The sequence below is a fragment of the Haemorhous mexicanus genome, chromosome 31, assembly GCF_027477595.1.
Source record: "Haemorhous mexicanus isolate bHaeMex1 chromosome 31, bHaeMex1.pri, whole genome shotgun sequence".
Classification (NCBI taxonomy): Eukaryota; Metazoa; Chordata; class Aves; order Passeriformes; family Fringillidae; genus Haemorhous; species Haemorhous mexicanus.
Genome location: NC_082371.1, coordinates 3747095 through 3764457, shown reverse-complemented (window position 1 = coordinate 3764457; position 17363 = coordinate 3747095). Strand labels below are relative to the sequence as shown.

The 17363-nt window shown below is 55.0% G+C and overlaps 4 protein-coding genes and 1 long non-coding RNA gene across 5 annotated transcripts; all 5 read left to right on the top strand.

The window, feature by feature from the left end:
* The first annotated feature begins 2253 nt into the window (after positions 1-2253).
* LOC132340247 (keratin-associated protein 5-7-like) lies at positions 2254-3306 on the top strand. Its single transcript, XM_059871117.1, has 2 exons — positions 2254-2402; positions 2752-3306. Exon 2 carries the CDS (start codon positions 2777-2779, stop codon positions 3014-3016), a length of 240 nt encoding a protein of 79 aa, XP_059727100.1. The 5' UTR covers positions 2254-2402; positions 2752-2776; the 3' UTR covers positions 3017-3306.
* Positions 3307-5902: 2596 nt separating this feature from the next.
* Positions 5903-7019, top strand: LOC132340209 (keratin-associated protein 9-1-like). The gene is made up of 2 exons (XM_059871066.1): positions 5903-6056; positions 6515-7019. Exons 1-2 carry the CDS (start codon positions 5935-5937, stop codon positions 6762-6764), a joined length of 372 nt encoding a protein of 123 aa, XP_059727049.1. The 5' UTR covers positions 5903-5934; the 3' UTR covers positions 6765-7019.
* A 1643-nt stretch (positions 7020-8662) lies between these two features.
* LOC132340140 (uncharacterized) lies at positions 8663-10372 on the top strand. Its single transcript, XM_059870939.1, has 2 exons — positions 8663-8806; positions 9335-10372. Exon 2 carries the CDS (start codon positions 9336-9338, stop codon positions 9957-9959), a length of 624 nt encoding a protein of 207 aa, XP_059726922.1. The 5' UTR covers positions 8663-8806; position 9335; the 3' UTR covers positions 9960-10372.
* A 1984-nt stretch (positions 10373-12356) lies between these two features.
* On the top strand, positions 12357-13798 carry LOC132340185 (keratinocyte proline-rich protein-like). Its single transcript, XM_059871030.1, has 2 exons — positions 12357-12412; positions 12734-13798. Exon 2 carries the CDS (start codon positions 12749-12751, stop codon positions 13601-13603), a length of 855 nt encoding a protein of 284 aa, XP_059727013.1. The 5' UTR covers positions 12357-12412; positions 12734-12748; the 3' UTR covers positions 13604-13798.
* A 1556-nt stretch (positions 13799-15354) lies between these two features.
* On the top strand, positions 15355-16966 carry LOC132340254 (uncharacterized). Its single transcript, XR_009489822.1, has 2 exons — positions 15355-15620; positions 16072-16966. It is a non-coding gene; the product is annotated as an uncharacterized LOC132340254 (long non-coding RNA).
* The last annotated feature ends 397 nt before the right edge of the window (positions 16967-17363 follow it).

Below are 17363 nucleotides of genomic sequence, written 5' to 3'. Positions count from 1 at the left end.
CCCTCAGGAGGAAGTTGTGGACAGCTCTGAGATGCACAGGAGCTCACCCCTGACCTCGGAAGGGACATTCCAAAGGTACCAGGAGGAATTCACTACTCACTGGACAGCAGGCAGCATCTTCTTCCCACCACCATCTTCCAAAAATAAAACCTTAGAAACCCCCCGAAATCGTTGAATTTTTATGGGAGCAGAGCGTTTCCCCGGCGAGTTCCGAGCAGGGAATGAAACCTGGGGTTGGCAATCAACCTAAAAGCCTCATTCCTAAAATAGCAAACCCGTGAGTCAACGATACCTTCCCTCCCTGGCTGGGACTTTCTTTGCTATTAAAATGCAGGACTCAGCTTGGAATTGCAGGTCTGGAGAAAATGCCCGGAGCTCTGGCTTGATTTGCTTCCTCCAACCTTCACAAGCGACATCTGCATTAAAATCACCTTCTCGACGTGTTTGACTCTCTGAAAACATTGCTTGGGTCTTCAGGAGGGTTTTTATTTATTGTAAATCAGGCAGGAGGATATCCCAGATCAGAACATTCAATAAAATGCTTTCTGTTTAGGAAATCTTGTGAATATTCATAATATTCATTCCATCTTTGAATCACAGAATCGTGGGATGGGTTGGGTTGGAAGGGGTGTCAAAAACCACCTCGTTCCAACACCCCTGCCATGGACAGGGACACCTGCAGCTAGACCAGAGCTCCATCCAACGTGGCCTTACCCCACACTGGAAAAGCTGCAGGAACAGATCCCCAAAAATCTCAAACTCACAGAACCACCGTGGAAGTTTCCAAAAACATCACAGGATGGGGTGTGGCCTATAAAAGGAATTTTGTGGGGGTGTTATTCCCGACCCGAGAGCAGGTTAAATGGCCTTGAACAGCAGGGAAAATGCTCTAAATGCTGACAGTGGTGGGGTGGCTCAGCCTGGAGAAGAGGCAGGTTTAGATGGGATATTGGGAAGAAATCCATCCCTGTGAGGGTGGCAATGCCCTGGCACAGGGAATTCCATGGGTGTCCCATCCCTGGAAGCGTCCAAGGCCAGGCTGGATGGGGCTTGAAGCAACCTTGGATATTGGAAGTTATCCCTGCCCATCCAGGAGGGTGGGACTGGATGATTTTGGGGTTTCTTCCAACCCAAATCATTCCGTATTTCTATGACTACAATACCAGGATCATCTTGGCCAACAGGACAGCAATAAAACCCGATAAAAATGCCATGAATGATTGATTCAAGGGAGATGTTTGAGGGTTTACACAAGGAGGACGTTGCTTCCTGCAGGCAACTCTTGGTTATTATTGAGTGACCAAAACAATGCTCCCCTGGGGACAATTCCAGAGGGGACACCCAACGTCACAAGAGGTCGTGGTCACATCCTGGAAAGGCAGATCCTGTCCCAATCACCAGGGATCACCTGCCAGCACGTCAGCCTCACAGTCAGAGTCTCCTGGATGTGATGGCAGCCTCTTTTTGCCATGAATTGGTGCTGCCTCAGCATCCTGGAATTCCCATCTTTTACTGGAGGCCCCTCTCATCACATGGAAGCACCATCAACATTTTCTAAGGTGGAGCTGTCCCTGCTCTTCGTGTGGCCGCAGTTCCTCATGTGAACACTCAAACGAGATCACCACAAATCTCCTCAGTCCCAGAAACCTTTGGGATAATCTCAGAAAATGGGATGTGTGGAGCCAACACAGGGAAAAACCCTCACATGTGCACTGGTGCTTTGAAAGCCACTTCGTTTAGACTCAACCCATCCATTCCGTGGGTGAAAATGAAAAAAATCTTACCAATACAGCAAAAATTACAAAACTGGGAGTGTGAGGACCCAGCACCCTGAAGGGAGGCCCAAGAGCAAGACTGAGAAAGGAGAAATTCCAGCCTAAACTTTGACCACAGAGGCAGGAAAAAAAGGATCCCCATTGACCAAAAATTTCCACCGGCCCCCAGAGATCCTGGCCAAGGGCAGAGGGGACACATGAGCAATGACAGCTCCAAGTTCCAGGCATGGTTGTCCCACTGCTTCAGCACCTGGCTCCCCCCAGGCACATTGCTAAGTGTCCCTGTGTCCCAAGGTCATTCCTTGGGAAGGGATGGGAATACCTCAGAGCTCCCTCCCTCCGGTGCCATTAACGCAAATCCATTAGAAAATTTGCATCTGTTGTTCCTCTGGAGGAGTAATTATGGGGCACAATTGAGGCGGTGAGCAAACAGAAAGAGGCAGAGATTAAACACCGGAGGAGGAAGGCACGTGAGGGGGTACCCCGGGTGATCCACGGGGTCGGAATTGCCGAGGGATGCCTCATTTCCAGGGGAGGAGGCTTTGGAGCGTATAAAAGGTGTCCCAGCCCAGGGGTCTTCATTCGATCATCTCCACTTCTCCTCTCCTCCCTCCACTGCTCAGCAGGGTAAGTTGGACTTTGCTACTTGTCTTAACTTTGGGGCTCTCTGATTCCCTGGGCTTCTCCAGGGTTTTCTGGGCTGTCCGGCTTGGGACTGGACACTGCAGAAGATTTGGGATCACAAATTGGTTTTGGGGACCAGAGATTGGTTTTGGGCTGCACCCAGGTGGATTCTCTCTGTGAGAACCAGTGCTGGACAGAGCGCCAGAAGCACAGGAGCCTGTCCTGGGATTCAGGACACCAGGCACCTCCCTGGCCAGTTTGGGCTGGATTTGGGGATAAGAATGCTTTAAGCTGCCTCAGCCTCTGGGAGATTCAAGCAGAGAAAAAGACAAACTCTCTCTTTCCCTCCCAGCTTCGCCTCCACTCCCATCACCAAGATGCCCAACGGATGCTGCGGTGGCGGAAGTAGCTACACCATGTGCTGCTACAGCAGCCCCAAGACCTGCAAGAGGCCGATGTGCTGCAGCCCCATGCAGTGCTGCAGCCCCTGCTGCACCCCCTGCTGCATGCCCATGCAGTCCTGCTGCATGTCCATGCCCTGCTGCTACACCATCAGCAGCAACAACAGCGGCTGCTGCGGCGGCAGCAGCAGCGGCGGTTGCTGCGGCAGCAGCTAAACCCACCGGGCTCGTTCCCTCTTGGATACGGATTTGGATATGGATATGGCCCCAAACGCTCCTCCTCCTGTGCTTAGAGGCTGTAGAACTCCTCTTCTTCTCCTGCCTTCCCTCACCTCGTGCTTGTGACCTGCCCTGAAGCCGCCGCCCAGCGAGTTCCTCCCGCGAGCGCTGGCGCTGCTCTTCGCTCTCCTCTTGGTGCATGGGATGTTTCACTCTTTTCATCGCTGTTTTGCTTCAATCTTTCTGGAAAAAAAAAACAATAAAATCTGTAGTTTGTGACCCTGCAACCTCCTGGTGTTGAGCTGTTTGTTGGCTGGTGGGTCCAAAGGGTTTTGCCGCGCCTTTCACCTTTTCCCGGTGTTTTTTCCCAGTGTTGGGATTCTCCTGTCTCCAAGGTGCTCACTCAAATAAAATCAGGGTGTCCTTGATGGTAAATTAATTCAAACTGGAGTTTCTGGCACCTCTGGGAGTGATATTTGCTCTCTCTGTATAAAATAGCAGAGGAATAGAAAGAGAATAGGAGAAAAAAAAGTTGTGTGAAGACCTCACAGCAGCTTTCAGGATATGGAGTGGCTCCAGAGAAGCTGGAGAGGGACTTTTCATCAGGAACTGCAGTGACAGGACAAGGGGGAGTGGGGTCAGACTGACAGAGGGGAAATTGAGGTTGGATATTGGGAAGAAATCGTTCCCTGTGAGGGTGGTGAGGAGCTGGCAGAGGTTTTCCAGGGAATTTCTGGTTGTGCTGCCCCTGGAAGTGCCCAAGACCAGGTTGGACAGGGCTTGGCGCCACCTGGAATAGTAGAAGGTGTCCCTGCCCATGGCAAGGGGTGGAAAAAATGGATTTTTAAAGTCCCTTTCAACCCAAACCAGTGGCTGGTTCTATGAAAATAATTCATAAACTCACAAAAAACAGGAATGTCTTCAGGAAGAGTCTGACACAGACACATCCCAGACAGCCAAAATCTGCCTCGGGACCCACAGCCAGTCCCTGCAGACAGTCTGATGCTCAGCACATGGAGGTTCTGCCTCTGCCATCTGAGTTATCAGACACTGAACTGAAGCTGTAAAACAAATGCTGAGGAACGTCTGCTGCCTTCAAGGGTTGCTTTGGGTTCTACCAAACATGAAAGTTCTGCACTGCCATCCTTTTGATGCATTTTTTGCCTTTTTCTGACTCTGTTTGCACCCTGCTTCAGTCTCTTCTTTGCATTGTGATCCACACCCCACTCCCCAAAAATCATTTGGGTACCTTGGTTCCACCAAGAGCTGGACACGACCATCCAGGGTGGGAAGTGCCCACCTCCACCTCCCTTCTCACAGCTGCCAATGGAAAACCTCCCTCAGGAGGCACGAGTGGAGTGCATCCCTTTGCTTCTGCCCCGTTAATTCCTTGTAAATTAATAAATGGATCCGTCCAGGTGCATTTGTCTCTCCCAGCAGGAAGGAAATGCCGCGCGTGTTCTCCTGCCCTTCACGCAGAAGTCACAATTACCACCTTGCTTCTCCCCTCTTTCACTCCAGGAATTGCTCTCATGCCAGGGAAGCCTGGAAGGGAGCTGCTGGCATTTCCTTCAGGGATGAAACAGCTCTAAAATCTCAATCTGCTCCCCCTTGCACTGCACAGAGAGCAATGCCAGGTCCTTGTCACCGTCCTCGGGGCTGGTCCCAGCTCACCTGGGCCGACCCCTCTCCCCAGCAGCCCCGGGATCCCTGAGGATGTCAGGCAGCAGCAGGGAACAGGCCAGGCAGGATCTCCATCCTCTCATTAGGCAGCTCTCAGGATAATGTGGCCAGGTCCTCGACTGAGAGCTGCAATTTCAGACGGTGAAAAAATTCCTCCCAAAATTCCTGCCCGGTGCTCCTGCCAGGGTTCAGCTGCCCAAGGCTCTGCCCTACCTTGATGTCCCTCCTCTACCTCACAGAAAATGGTTTCACCTCAACAAAGTCTCTTCCTGAGTCCCTGCCTCCCACTCAGCTCCACCAGCCCAGTGAGGAGCAGTTTCTGTGCTGGGCCCTTCTCTTCCACCTCAATCTTCTCACTTTTGGTTCATTCTGGGCTCACTCCATTTCCAACACCCTCGGAGGGTCCTGCACCAACTCCAAACCCCTCCATCCCTGCTCAGGGCCAGGATTCCAGGATTCCTGGACTTCAGCTGGATGCCAGGGGAGGCTGCAGGAGGGAAATGTTGGCTTGGGGTGCTCCACACCCCGTCCCAGAGCCACCATCCCTTGTGTTGCCTCTTGCACAGGCAGAGCTGCCCCTTCACCTTTTAATTGCAATATTAATAAAAATATTACTAATAATAAAAATGAATAAATAAAGCGAGAACTTCCCAAACCTGGAAGTGTCCAAGGACAGGCTGGATGGAGCTCTGAGCAGCCTGGACATGTCCCTGCCCACAGCAGGAATTGGAAGATCTTTGAGGTCCCTTCCAACCCAAACCATTCCACAACGCATTTGCACGGAGCCACGTGCGGGTGAGTGAGCCCCAGACATCCCAAACACTCCTGGCTCCCTCCTCACATGCACATCTGGTGACCAGGAGCAAACAAACATCCCCATTTTCCTGATATTTTCCCAATTTGTTCCAAACATCATCCCGACGGAACGACCGGCACGACGCCGGGGCCGGGTTTGGGCTCCTGCACTGATTCAGCACCAGCTGCTGCTGAGTCAATCCCAGAACATCTCCATCCATCCAGCAGATACGAGGCCACATTTTTTGGCTCCCTCTCAAGGTTGTGGGGAGGACAAATTCATCCAAATTCACCGGAGCCCTTTGATTATCTCCAGGCTAAACCATGACGAGGCAGAAGCAGCGTGGTGGATCACCAGTAATGAGGCGAAATGCAAATTCCAGGCGACACCTATGGCTAAAAAATATGGGTTTGAATGGATAAACAGGGAAGCTGGAATGGTCAATGGCTGTCTCACTTCCAGGAGGAAGGATGGACGGGAGTATAAAAGGGCTCCGGGCCCAGCTCGCTTCATTCGCTCGTCTTCTCCTCCCTTCACCTCTCCTCACTCTTCAGCAGGGTAAGTGAGAACTTCTAACCCTTCCTTCGCCCCCCAAAAGGGAATTTTGGATATCCAGAATTTGGATATCTGCTACTTATAGCAGGTCTAAGTATTTCTGGGGGTCTGGGATGGGGCTTGGACATCAGGGTTTTGTGGACTCTGCACGAGGAGTTACGGGGATGAGCTGGGAATGTTCGAGGAGGCTCTGGGACAATCAACAGGGCCATGCAGGGGAGGGGCACGGAGAATATTCCAGAAGGGTCCAGAGTGGCTTGCTCCTCCTAAGACACCAGAATGAGTCGTTGGGCCCCCGCACCACGGGGAAAACCCAGAACTGCAGCCACGATTTACAAACAGGACACGCCTGGGTTTGCCCTCCTTGAACCCCAATCGGTGAACGAATCACCAGAGCTTTGAATTCACCCCAAATTCCAAACCTGCTGCTCCCCCTCACAGCCTCTCTCTGCTCCTTCCAGCTCCGCCTCCACTCCCACCACCCCCAAGATGCCCAACGGATGCTGCGGATGCGGCGGCGGAAATAACTACACCGTGTGCTGCTACAGCAGCCCCCGCTGCTGCAAGACCCCCATGTGCTGCAGCCCCATGCAGTGCTGCAGCCCCTGCTGCATGCCCATGCAGTCCTGCTGCATGCCCACCTCCTGCTGCTACACCATCAGCAGCAACAACAACAGCGGCTGCTGCGGCGGCTGCTGCGGCGGCAACTGAGCTCACCTGGCGGATCTCCGGCTCGGACGTGGATGTGGACATGGATCCCAGCCCAAACGCTCCTCCTGCTCTGCTTGGACACCCAGAACTTCTTTTTGCTGCCTTTAGCCCCCTGGCTGTGCCCTGAAGCCGCTGCCCAGCGAGTTTCTGGCGCTGCTCTTCCTTCCCCTCTTGGTGATGGGGCTGTCTCCTTCTCCCTTCTCTTTCTTTAATCCCCAATTAGCCGTGAAAGACAATAAAATTTGTAACTTCTGACTCTGCAGACTCCTGGGTTATGTTTATTCATTTCTCTTTATCCCTTAAACAGCAGTGTGGGACGTGTTTAGCGTTTGCCTAATTGATTAATGTAATTAATTTTGCATGTTTGGCATTCTGTGACGACAACGCCCCCGGTGTACCTGGTGAACTCCTGGGGCTCACCTGGGGGAAAATGGAACTTGCAGGTGAAAAATGTCACCTCAGCAAGAGGTGACAGTTTAATTCATTCGTTTAATCAGTTTAATTCATTTTTCTCCTGCTGATTTGAGATCCAGTTTGCGACCAAAGCATCTCTGTGGTCCTAAAGCCAGAGCTGGAGGGTTTTTTTTTCCTGATGGGAATCTTCCCAGAGAATTTGCTGAGCTTTTTAAGGTTTTAAAATTATTAAACAGACCAGGGTGGTTCATGTTGGAAGGGACTTTAAATCTCATCCAGTCCCACCCTCTGCCATGGACACGTCCCAGTAGCCCAGGCTGGTCAGATTTAGGTCCAGCCTGAAGGATCCAGAAACACTGAGTCATTTTCTCTGGGTTCTATTAAAATGTGGGAAGCTTTAAGAGACCAGATCAGAAATTCAATATTCCCACTTGGGGATTTGTGAAATCCTCGGGAAGTGGCTCCAAAACTCCTCTAATGTGAAAAAAAAATCCAAGCCCAGCATCAACTCGAGGCTCTGGCAATGAGCTCTAAACCTAAAATCCTGCTCGGCCCTAACAGATCCCGAGGTCTTTTCCATCTTTCCACACAAATCCCGCGTGGCTTCCTGCCAGGCAATTCCACTTCTCCTGTAGCTACGGAATAAATTACAGCAGAGCCCTGCCAGGTGCCAGCACAGCCCTGGAGCCACACCCCCGAATTCTGCGGATGCTTTTCCCAGTGATTCAAACCCAAATTCCACCGGACAGAGCTCCGAGCATCCCTTACTCCGCATGGAAATGCCTCTGGAGCCCCGAGGGGCTGCTGGGAGAGGAATTTTCCTGGTACTTAAAAATGTCTCGGCCACAGAAATGCAAACTGGAGCAGCTCCACCGAGCGTGAATCAAAGCAAAAATGTCAGAAAGGTGGACACGGTGCTTGGCAGAGCCCGGAATTGTTTCTGGGTGAGGTCATCGCTCCTCTGGTGTCCCCATTCCAGACTTTCCACACATAAAAGGCTTTTCCTCGCCGGAACAAGGTGCTCCGCACTTGGGAGGGAATGAATCCATTTAAATCAGGGAATAATCCTCCAAACATCCCATCCCCAGCCTGCCACTGTCCCCCCCGTGCCCTTCGTCCGCAGGGATCCCGGGTTCCCATCTCCCAGCCACCCGCAGCAGCACCACCCGCTGCTCCTCGCCGTGCTGGGACCACCCTGGATTCCCTCCCCTTCCTCTGGAAGGACTCCGGAGCCTTTCTGTGGTTTTCCCACCGCCACCAGAGTCCCCTTCTGGGCGCATCACTCAGCATCCCGGCATCCCAGGTATCCGCATCCCGGGATCCCGTCTGACTAACGCGGGGCAGGAGCCCATCCGAGCACGGCCAGCACTAATGAGATAATGGCCACTGCCTCTGCAGAGCGCTGGCCACACCGGGCCAGGCGCTAATTGAGGCTGATTAAGCCGACAGCGAGCTCCAGGAACAAAACACACACACACACACACGGCAGCGGCCTCAGTGCTCAGCTATTCATTCCCAGGACGTGCCTCATTCCCTGCAGAGCTCAGCCCATATAAAAGCTTTCAGCCCCGGCTCTCTGCGCTCAGGACTCCGGCTCCCTGCTCAGCCCGTCCGTTTCTGCTCGCAGGGTGAGTTGGATTCTCTCCGATTCCTTGAAAATAGCAAAAAAAAAAAAAAAGAAAGAAAGAAAGAAAAAAAGGCGTCGGCGTTTTGTTTGCGTTTTTCCAGGCTGTTTATGCCCAAGGGCTTGGTCACCCTCAAAGGATTTGTGAGTCATGGGAGAAGCAGCTCCCGAGGGAACTGGGGGGCTCAGCTTGGAGAGAAGGAGGCTCAGGGGGAATTTCGGGCTCTGCACAAGTCCCTGGCAGGAGGGGACAGCCGGGGGGTCGGGCTCTGCTCCCAGGGGACAGGGACAGGAGGAGAGAAGCTGTGCCAGGACAGGCTCGGGTTGGACTCCGGAGGAATTTCCTCCTGGAAAGGGGTCAGGGCTTGGCAGGGCCTGCCCAGGGAGGTTTGGAGTGCCCATCGAGGAATTCCTGGAGGTGGCACTCAGTGCTCTGGGCTGGGTGATGTAGATCCATCTCAGGCTGGACTGGATGACCCTGGAATTCTTTTCCATCCTCAATAACTCCCCGCTTCTGTGATCTCTGCCCCAGGATGCTCCAGCAGAGAGGCGGCACCGACCACGACCTGTGCCAGCACAAGGGCTGGACACGGCCCAGCTCCGCCGGGCACTGCCACGACACCCCCGAAATCTGCCCCAACCCCCCCGAAATCTGCCCCAACCCCGGCAGCCTCAGCCACGACACCGAGGGCTCCAGCCAGAGCTGCCACCCCTGCGAGCTGTGCCCACCCCGGCCCTCCTGCTGCCCAGCCCCGCAGAGCTGCAAGCCCCGGCGGCGGGTGGAGGTGAGCCCGGTGCCCCCCGTGTGCCCCCCGCCCGTGAAGATCCACCGCCGGCCGCTGGAGCAGCACCGCCCGTGCCCGCCGTGCCCGGAGCCCGACTCGGGGAAGCCCCGCAGGCGGGTGGAGCAACGACCCGAGCAGGATGAGGAGCCCCCGGTGGTCCTGCAGCCCCTGCAGCATCGCTGCCCCTGCATCCAGCGATGCCCCCGGCCCGTGCCCTGCTGCCCCCGGCCCGTGCCCTGCTGCCCCCGGCCCGTGCCCTGCTGCCCCCGGCCCGCCCAGCGCTGCTGCCCACCCATTGTCCCCCTGCCACCTCACCCAGGCCACCAGCAGCAGAAGCAGGTCACGCTGGTGCCGCTCTGCGTGAAGAACTGAGCCCGGGGACCCCTCCCCAGCTCCCGGCTGGGCTGGGGGGGGTCGCCCCCCGGCCCAAGGGATGCTCCCAGCGCTGCTCTGGGCTCGCTGCTGCTTTTTACACGTCAGATTTGGGGGTGCCCTGCTTGGCCCCGGCACTGACACTTTAAATTTTTAAATTCGGGGCGTCCTCCCCCTGCCGGGTTTTGGTTGTCCCTGGGGAGCAGCAGAAGGGGTTCCCCCTCCTGAGGCCACTCGGACGTGGAGGAACCACCACGGATCTGCTCTCCCGGGCATCAGGGTAGTTTGGAAGCAGCTCCCGGACTTTACAAGGAAAAAAGGAACCACTGTAAAAAGGCAGGAGCATCGCAGACTCCTGCAGCTTTATCTCCTCCCCGTGTATTCAAGAATAAAGTTGAAAATTATTTAGCAAACTCTCGGTTCCTCTGTGTCTTGCCCATCGGTATTGCAATGAGAAGATGTTGAGAGCCATTCAAACTCTCCCGAGGGAACTCGGACATTTAAATCAGGGCTCACACGGGAGGGTTTCAGCTCTGCCCGCCGGGGTTTCTCCAGGCTGGAAAATCCTCCCCGCCGTGGTTCACCCACCCCGGGAGCTCGGCATGGGCACAGCCGGGCACCAACATCTGCTCTGCGGCCGTGCCAGAGCCTTCATCCCCCGAATGGGAGCAGTGCACATCCTCATTTGCATGTTAATTTTGATAATGAGCGCGTGGCCCGGCACGGGAGGGGTGGCTGTGCATGCCGGGGATGCCTTTTCGCTCCTGCAGGAAGGTGCAGGCACACAGAAAACCTGCTGCTTCTCCTCGCCTTGCCAAAAAAACCTCCCGCAGAGGCCATGAAAATGAATAATTTAATTTCTTTCTGTTGCCTCGGCATCTCCCGGGCGTGTCCTCACACAACCACCACGGAGAGCTGGGAAGGCAAAAAAAGGAAATTCACCCTCGTTTTCTTCACCACAGCAATTTCTTTTTCTCGTGTCTCATTCCAAATAAAAAAAAAAACACTTACCTGTGAGATTTACCTTGGGAGAGCCCTTTTTTAATTAGGGATTTTCTTCCCAGTTCCCAGCACGGTGACTCAGGGCCCACAGACCAAGGGCCAGCTCAGCCCTCACTTCCAGGTCTGATTTGGTCCAGTTTAGCTCTCAAGCTGCTTCTCACCAGCCCTTGCACCCAAGTTCTTCCATCCCAGTTCTCCCATCCCAGTTCCCCATCCCAGTTCCCCACCCCAGTTCCCCACCCCAGTTCCCCATCCCAGTTCCCCATCCCAGTTCCCCATCCCAGTTCTCCCACCCCAGTTCTCCCACCCCAGTTCTCCCACCCCAGTTCTCCCACCCCAGTTCCCCCACCCCAGTTCCCCATCCCAGTTCCCCCATCCCAGTTCTCCCATCCCAGTTCTCCCATCCCAGTTCTCCCACCCCAGTTCCCCCACCCCAGTTCCCCATCCCAGTTCCCCCATCCCAGTCCTTCCATCCCAGCTCTCCCATCCCAGTTCCCCATCCCAGCCCCTCACCCCAGTTGGAGGATTTTCCAAGTCCACCCCATTTTCCAGGTTTTAATGGAGCTGTTAAACACCCCCAGCCCCAGGATCAGCCCCTTCTTCACCCCCACGTTTTCCATCCCCCCAGTCCGAGCCTCCCCCTGTTCAGCCCCGAGGCTGCTGTGGGAGACTGTGCCAAAACCCTCTCAGAAGCTGGGGCAGAACCATGGAATTGTGGAGTGGTTTGGGTTGGGAGGGACCTCAAAAAACCAACTTGGGGGTGAGGGGAGGGGCAAGCCTGGAATTCAGAAATGGAGAAGAAACAGAACCACGGAATGGTTTGGGTTGGAAGGGACCTTAGGGCTCATCTCACTGCAACTCCCACAGGCAGGGACACCTCCCACCATCCCTGCCCTGTCCAAGCTGGCCTTGGACACTTCCAGGAATGAGGCAGCCAGAAATTCCCTGGAAAAGCCGTGCCAGGCCCTGCCCGGCCTGGCTCCCTCCCGCCCAGAACATCACGGAAACCGACGGGCACAATTTGCTTTTGGTGACTCTGAGCTGGCTCTTCCCATCACCTGCTCGTGCTTCACCTGGAAATGCTCCTCACGGGCAGCGGGAGGGGAGGCTCAGAGCTCCTGACTCACAGGTCACCCTGCAGAGGGTGAATAAGTCCTTTATTACCTGCCTCACACCTCCAAAGTGGGGCTTAGTCCGCCTCAGACTTTCATGTTCCCCGCTGGGGACCGATGTTATAATTAAAAGATGCTTATCAGAAATGGTGAGTCAAGCAGAACATGCCAGGCACCGGGAACAGCATCCAAATGGAGGAGATGTTTTGCCAATAAATAATTTAATCCTCGTTCCTGCTGCGTGTTTCACGTTCAGGAGAACTCTTGGAGCTCTATAAAAGCCCTCGGCCCCGCAGCATCTCACATTCTGCTCCCCTGCCTGTCTTCGTTTGAGACCTGGTGAGGCTCATCCCTTCTTGGATGGGGGTTTGGATTTGGGAGGTCACACCTGGACCTTCAGGCCACACTCTGACACGGGAGAAGCTCTTGAGGGATCTGGGGTGGGATTTACAGCGGTGCCACCAACGCGTGGTGGTGCCTTGTGGTTGGTGTTGTTCTTGGAGGTGAAAAATGGGAGAGGGAAGGTCAGAAAGAGGGTTTGGATGCAATTTGGATGCAATCTGACCAGCGTTGGGCAACTGCAGGAATTTCCTCTGGATCCAGGCCCTCGGGCCAAACCCCAAGGGAGGAGGCACTGACACCAACCCATCTCTTCCCCAGGTTTTTCCCCCCGCCATGATTTACTCCTCAGGAAGAGAATCCTACTTCAACCTGAACTCCACCTGGTACGACCCCTCGGGCTCCTGGCTGGACACGCGGCGCACGCCCTTCCGCTACGGCTACGCCACCTGCTGCTCCTCGGGCTGCCACGGCCAGGGCGCCGAGGGCATGAGGGGCCACGACTACCGCCACTACGGCTACCGGCAGCCCCGCTGCACCGAGCGCTGCCCCTCGGGCTCCTCGGGCTCCTGCCACGGAGGGGGGGACACCTGTGTCAGGAGGCCCACGTACAGCTACGGGGGCTCAGGGGGGTGCCAGGGTTACGGGAGGTCCGTGTGCGCTGAGAGGTGCCAGGGCTCCTCGGGCTCGTGCCACGGAGGGGGGGACACCTGTGTCAGGAGGCCCACGTACAGCTACGGGGGTTCAGGGGGGTGCCAGGGATATGGGAGGTCCGTGTGCTCCGAGAGGTGCCACGGGTCGGTGGCCCAAGGGGGGAAGCCGTGCTGTGGGACACCCGTGCAGAGCATCCCAGTGCAGAGCTGTCCCCCACCAGTGCAGAGCATCCCAGTCCAGACCTGTCCCCCACCAGTGCAGACCTGTCCCTGTCCCTGTCCTCCCCCTGTGAAGAGCATCCCAGTCCAGACCTGTCCCCCTCCAGTGCAGACCTGTCCCTGTCCCTGTCCTCCCCCTGTGAAGAGCATCCCAGTCCAGACCTGTCCCCCTCCAGTCCAGACCTGTCCCCCTCCAGTCCAGACCTGTCCCTGTCCCTGTCCCCCTCCGGTCCAGCAGGGTTGTGTGCCCGTGGCCAAGGGCATCCCCCGCCAGCAGCAGAAGCAGGTCTGCAAAGTGCCAGCCCGGAAGATCAAATAAAGGACGTGAGGAGTGAGGGGAAGCAAAGGGAATTGTCCCTGTCCCCCCTCCCTGTCCTGCTTTGTCACCCATCTCTCTCTGTCGCTCTGCTTGTAACGCGCTCTGAAGTTGTGACCCACTGATGCTGTGAAATTTAAAATGCTTTTCACCTCATTTCACAGCAGATGTGGAGGCAATAAAAAATGCTGGCTCAAACCCCCCTCGCATCCGTGGTTTTTCTTCTTCGTCCCTCTGAGTGGCTCCTGGTCCTTCTGGTGGCCAGAGCTGGGTTTGCAGCGGCCTCACAAAGGCTCCGGGGTGGTTCCACCTGGTGGCTCCTCGTTCTCACTCCAGGCAATTTCCTGGTTGGTAAAGTAACAGTTTTCATCGCGGGGTGTTTATGCAAGGGGGTAATTAAATATTAATAACGTTGTGTAGGAAAAATCCACTTTTTATCGGAGAGGGAAAAAGCTCAGGGTCTATTTGGGACCGCGAGGCAACGGGAGCAGCTGGATTGGCACCAAAAACCTCCAAAAAAAAAGCCCTGGGGGAAAAAAGGCAGGAAAAGGATTTGGGAATGGCTCTGAAAGGCCCTAAATTTCTGGTGGGGTCTGGTAGGAACCCCCTGGGAGGATTTTTGGGGCCAAGCAGGGATGTGGAGCCGCTGTGAGTCACGGCCCCGTGTGCTCGGAGCTCCTGGCACCTCCCCAGCCCAGGTGAACACCTCCATCCCCTCCTGACGTCAGGACAGGGCCCATGGCACCATCAGCCACCTCCCAGGGTGGGGATTTCTCCTGCAGGAAAAGGGAAAGAAGCAAAAGCAGGTGCAGGGTGGGGGTTTTAGGGTGGACACTGACAGCGACACCGCCCCAAGCCTCCCTCGCCAACCTCTGCAAGGGCAATTCCTTCATAAAACCAACAAATGACCCAAAAAAAGCCATTTCCCTCTCAGAGTGGTGTCTGTGGATCCAGGGAGGCCTCTCCAAGGAACAGGAGCTTTGTAGGGGATACAGAGAGCAGCTGTGGGGTCAGCACAGTCCTGCCCCCGACGTGGGCCCAGGCCCTGCTCAGGTGTTTGTCTCCATCGATGGAACAGGTTTATCCCCATCACGGAATCAGGGCTGTAATTAATCACGGATAACGAGTTTCACAAGGATTTCCATTTCCCCCGTGTTTGTGAAATATGCCAAGTGAGGAATCCGGATTTCCCCATCTCTCAGTTCCAGTGGTTCAGCTCCTTTGGGGACCAAGGGGTCTCCTGGACTCTGTGTTTTATTTTCATTCAATCCAGGCTATTTTTAATATCCCAGTGGCCTCTAGGGTCCTGCAGGAGATGGGACCTGAAGCTCTCCATGGGCACAAAGACACTTTTGTCCCCAAAGCAGAGTGTTGAAGAGGCAGATCCCGATGTCCTTTGGCTCCTACCAGGATGCTTCCCACATCCTATGGGCTTTAAATTCTTTCTGTTTGGGTTGAAAGCCTTGAAGTAAAGAAAGGACTGGGTTGAAAAATGCCAGCCCTGCTTTTAGTGCTTTCTGCTGACTTCATTCAGAATTTTTGGTGTTTCTTTTATGCTAGGCCCTGTCCAATTATGTTTATTTTTGCTACCCACCACCACGGCCTTTTTTGGTCCTTTTCCCTTTCCCTTTTATTTCTGGGTTTCCTTTACCACCCCACCCCACAATCCCACCTTCCCACCCTCCAACACCTGTCCCATCTCAGTTCAGAACTGGGCACAAGGAACAGGTAAATGCCACAATCAAAGGTGACAAAAACCCTCCCAAACTCTCCCAGCCCTGCAGCACCCACGTGGGGGCCAGGCCTGATGGACAATTAATATTTTTATCTGCTCCATGTATCAAAGCAACGGCGGGGGGGGAAGGAAATACTCCTAATTAGCCAAGTGCTCAGGGCGCTGAGCAATCACGTCCCTCCCATTTCCAGAGAAACCCAATTTAGACTTTAAAAGCCCCCGCTCCCCGTTTCTCCTCAGTGTCTCAGCTCCTCAGCGTCTCCTCTCGAGCTCCTTCCGATCCAGGTGAGTTCAGATCCATCTGGTTTTTGCTCTCGTATCGCTCTCCAGCGTCCCCCCAGTCCTGAGCTCTTGGGCACTTCTCTTCCGTGTCCTATCTCCGTCTCGGTCCTTCTGCCAAGTAGGAAAGCATAAAAATTCCTGGCTCGGGTGGCTGAGGGCTCTGCCAGCTCTGGAGTCTGTCCAGCTCTTCTCTTTTCACTTCTCTGATGTACAAGGGGGCCATCACGGGTAGATGTGCGGCGATTACTCTTCTCCTGCTCAAAAGCTTGGCTTAGAACTGGGAAATCATGGAATTATGGAATCATGAAACCATGGCAAGGGCTGGGTTAGAAGGGACCTTAAAATCCGCTCACTGGTTTTAGTACTAGCACATCCCAGGGTGCTCCAAGTCCCATCCAACGCAGCCTTGGATACTTGCTCATTGCTTTCACTCACGGATGAGTTTTCCCAGCAGGTCTCCAACCATGTCCTCCCGCCAGGACGAGGAACGGTCCTCCCAGCACAGCGGGGAATCCCGTTGTGTCTGGGGCATTGGCAGACCTGGTAGCCCCGGGAGAGGCAGCAGACCTGGTAGCCCCGGGAGAGGCGGCAGACCTGGTAGCCCCGGGAGAGGTGGCAGACCTGGTAGCCCCGGGAGAGGCGGCAGACCTGGTAGCCCCGGGAGAGGCAGCAGACCTGGTAGCCCCGGGAGAGGTGGCAGACCTGGTAGCCCCGGGAGAGGTGGCAGACCTGGTAGCCCTGGGAGAGGCGGCAAACCTGCTAGCCCCGGGAGCGGTGGCGGATCTGGTAGCCCCGGGAGAGGTGGCGGATCCAGTAGCCGTGGGAGAGGTGGTGGATCTGGTAGCCAGGCGAGCGGTGGTGGATCTGGTAGCCACACGAGCAGTGGTGGATCTGGTAGCCAGGCGAGCAGTGGTGGATCTGGTAGCCACACGAGCAGTGGCGGACCCGTTAGCCACGCAGACAGCGGCGGCTCCGTTAGCCACGCGAGCAGCGGCGGAGCTGGTTGTCATATGAGCAATAGCGGATTCAATTTCCACGGGGGCATATCTGGCAGCCACGGGAGCAGCGGATCCGGATTCCACGGGGCCAGCATAGCATCCTGCCATGGAAACACGGAGGTGTGCCTCCAGCACATCCACCGAAAACCCTCCGATGACAAGTGATCACCCCACCAGCTGCAGGTGATCCACAGGAGTGCCCTGGATCCTGTGCCACCTTCCGAAAGCTTTGCATGTGCCCAGGAATTTCCAATTTCCAAGGACAATGTGTCCTTCCCTCCCCTGGTGTGTCCTGTAACCCGTCCTGAGCTTGTCTGTGGGTGCTGAAATAAACGCTTTGCTCAGCTGGCACAGTTGTGCGTGGATCAGTCTGTGACTACATTTGAGCCACCATAATCCATAATTTCTGAGAGGTTTTGAGCCAAAAAGCCCTATAGAAAAATAAAACTTTTTTTTTTGCCATTTGGCCCCAAAACACCGCCCCTGTGGGAGGTACCTCCACGTGCTGGTGGCAAACTCCCAGCCACCCTTCCTAGAAAAGTTGTGCCCAGCCCTGCCCAAGCTCTGGGTCGTGCCAGGGGCGTTGCTCGATGGTTACACAACGAGCTGCTGAATTTCTTCTCAGCTTGTAATTAAAAGGAATTGGGTAATTTATTGCTCTGGTATTGCCATTCACGAAATGGATGTTACCACGATAAGATTGTTCTCGAGTGCGTCAGGAGGATCAGAAATTTCTGGCATTGCTGAA

What these genes read in the sequence shown, in the direction of transcription:
- LOC132340140 (XM_059870939.1), top strand. Translation starts at nt 9,336, where the DNA reads ATGCTCCAGCAGAGAGGCGGCACCGACCACGACCTGTGCCAGCACAAG.
- LOC132340185 (XM_059871030.1), top strand. Translation starts at nt 12,749, where the DNA reads ATGATTTACTCCTCAGGAAGAGAATCCTACTTCAACCTGAACTCCACC.
- LOC132340209 (XM_059871066.1), top strand. Translation starts at nt 5,935, where the DNA reads ATGGTCAATGGCTGTCTCACTTCCAGGAGGAAGGATGGACGGGAGTAT. An exon ending in TCTCCTCACTCTTCAGCAGG is followed by an intron (nt 6,057 to 6,514) that starts GTAAGTGAGAAC and finishes TGCTCCTTCCAG; the next exon opens with CTCCGCCTCCACTCCCACCA.
- LOC132340247 (XM_059871117.1), top strand. Translation starts at nt 2,777, where the DNA reads ATGCCCAACGGATGCTGCGGTGGCGGAAGTAGCTACACCATGTGCTGC.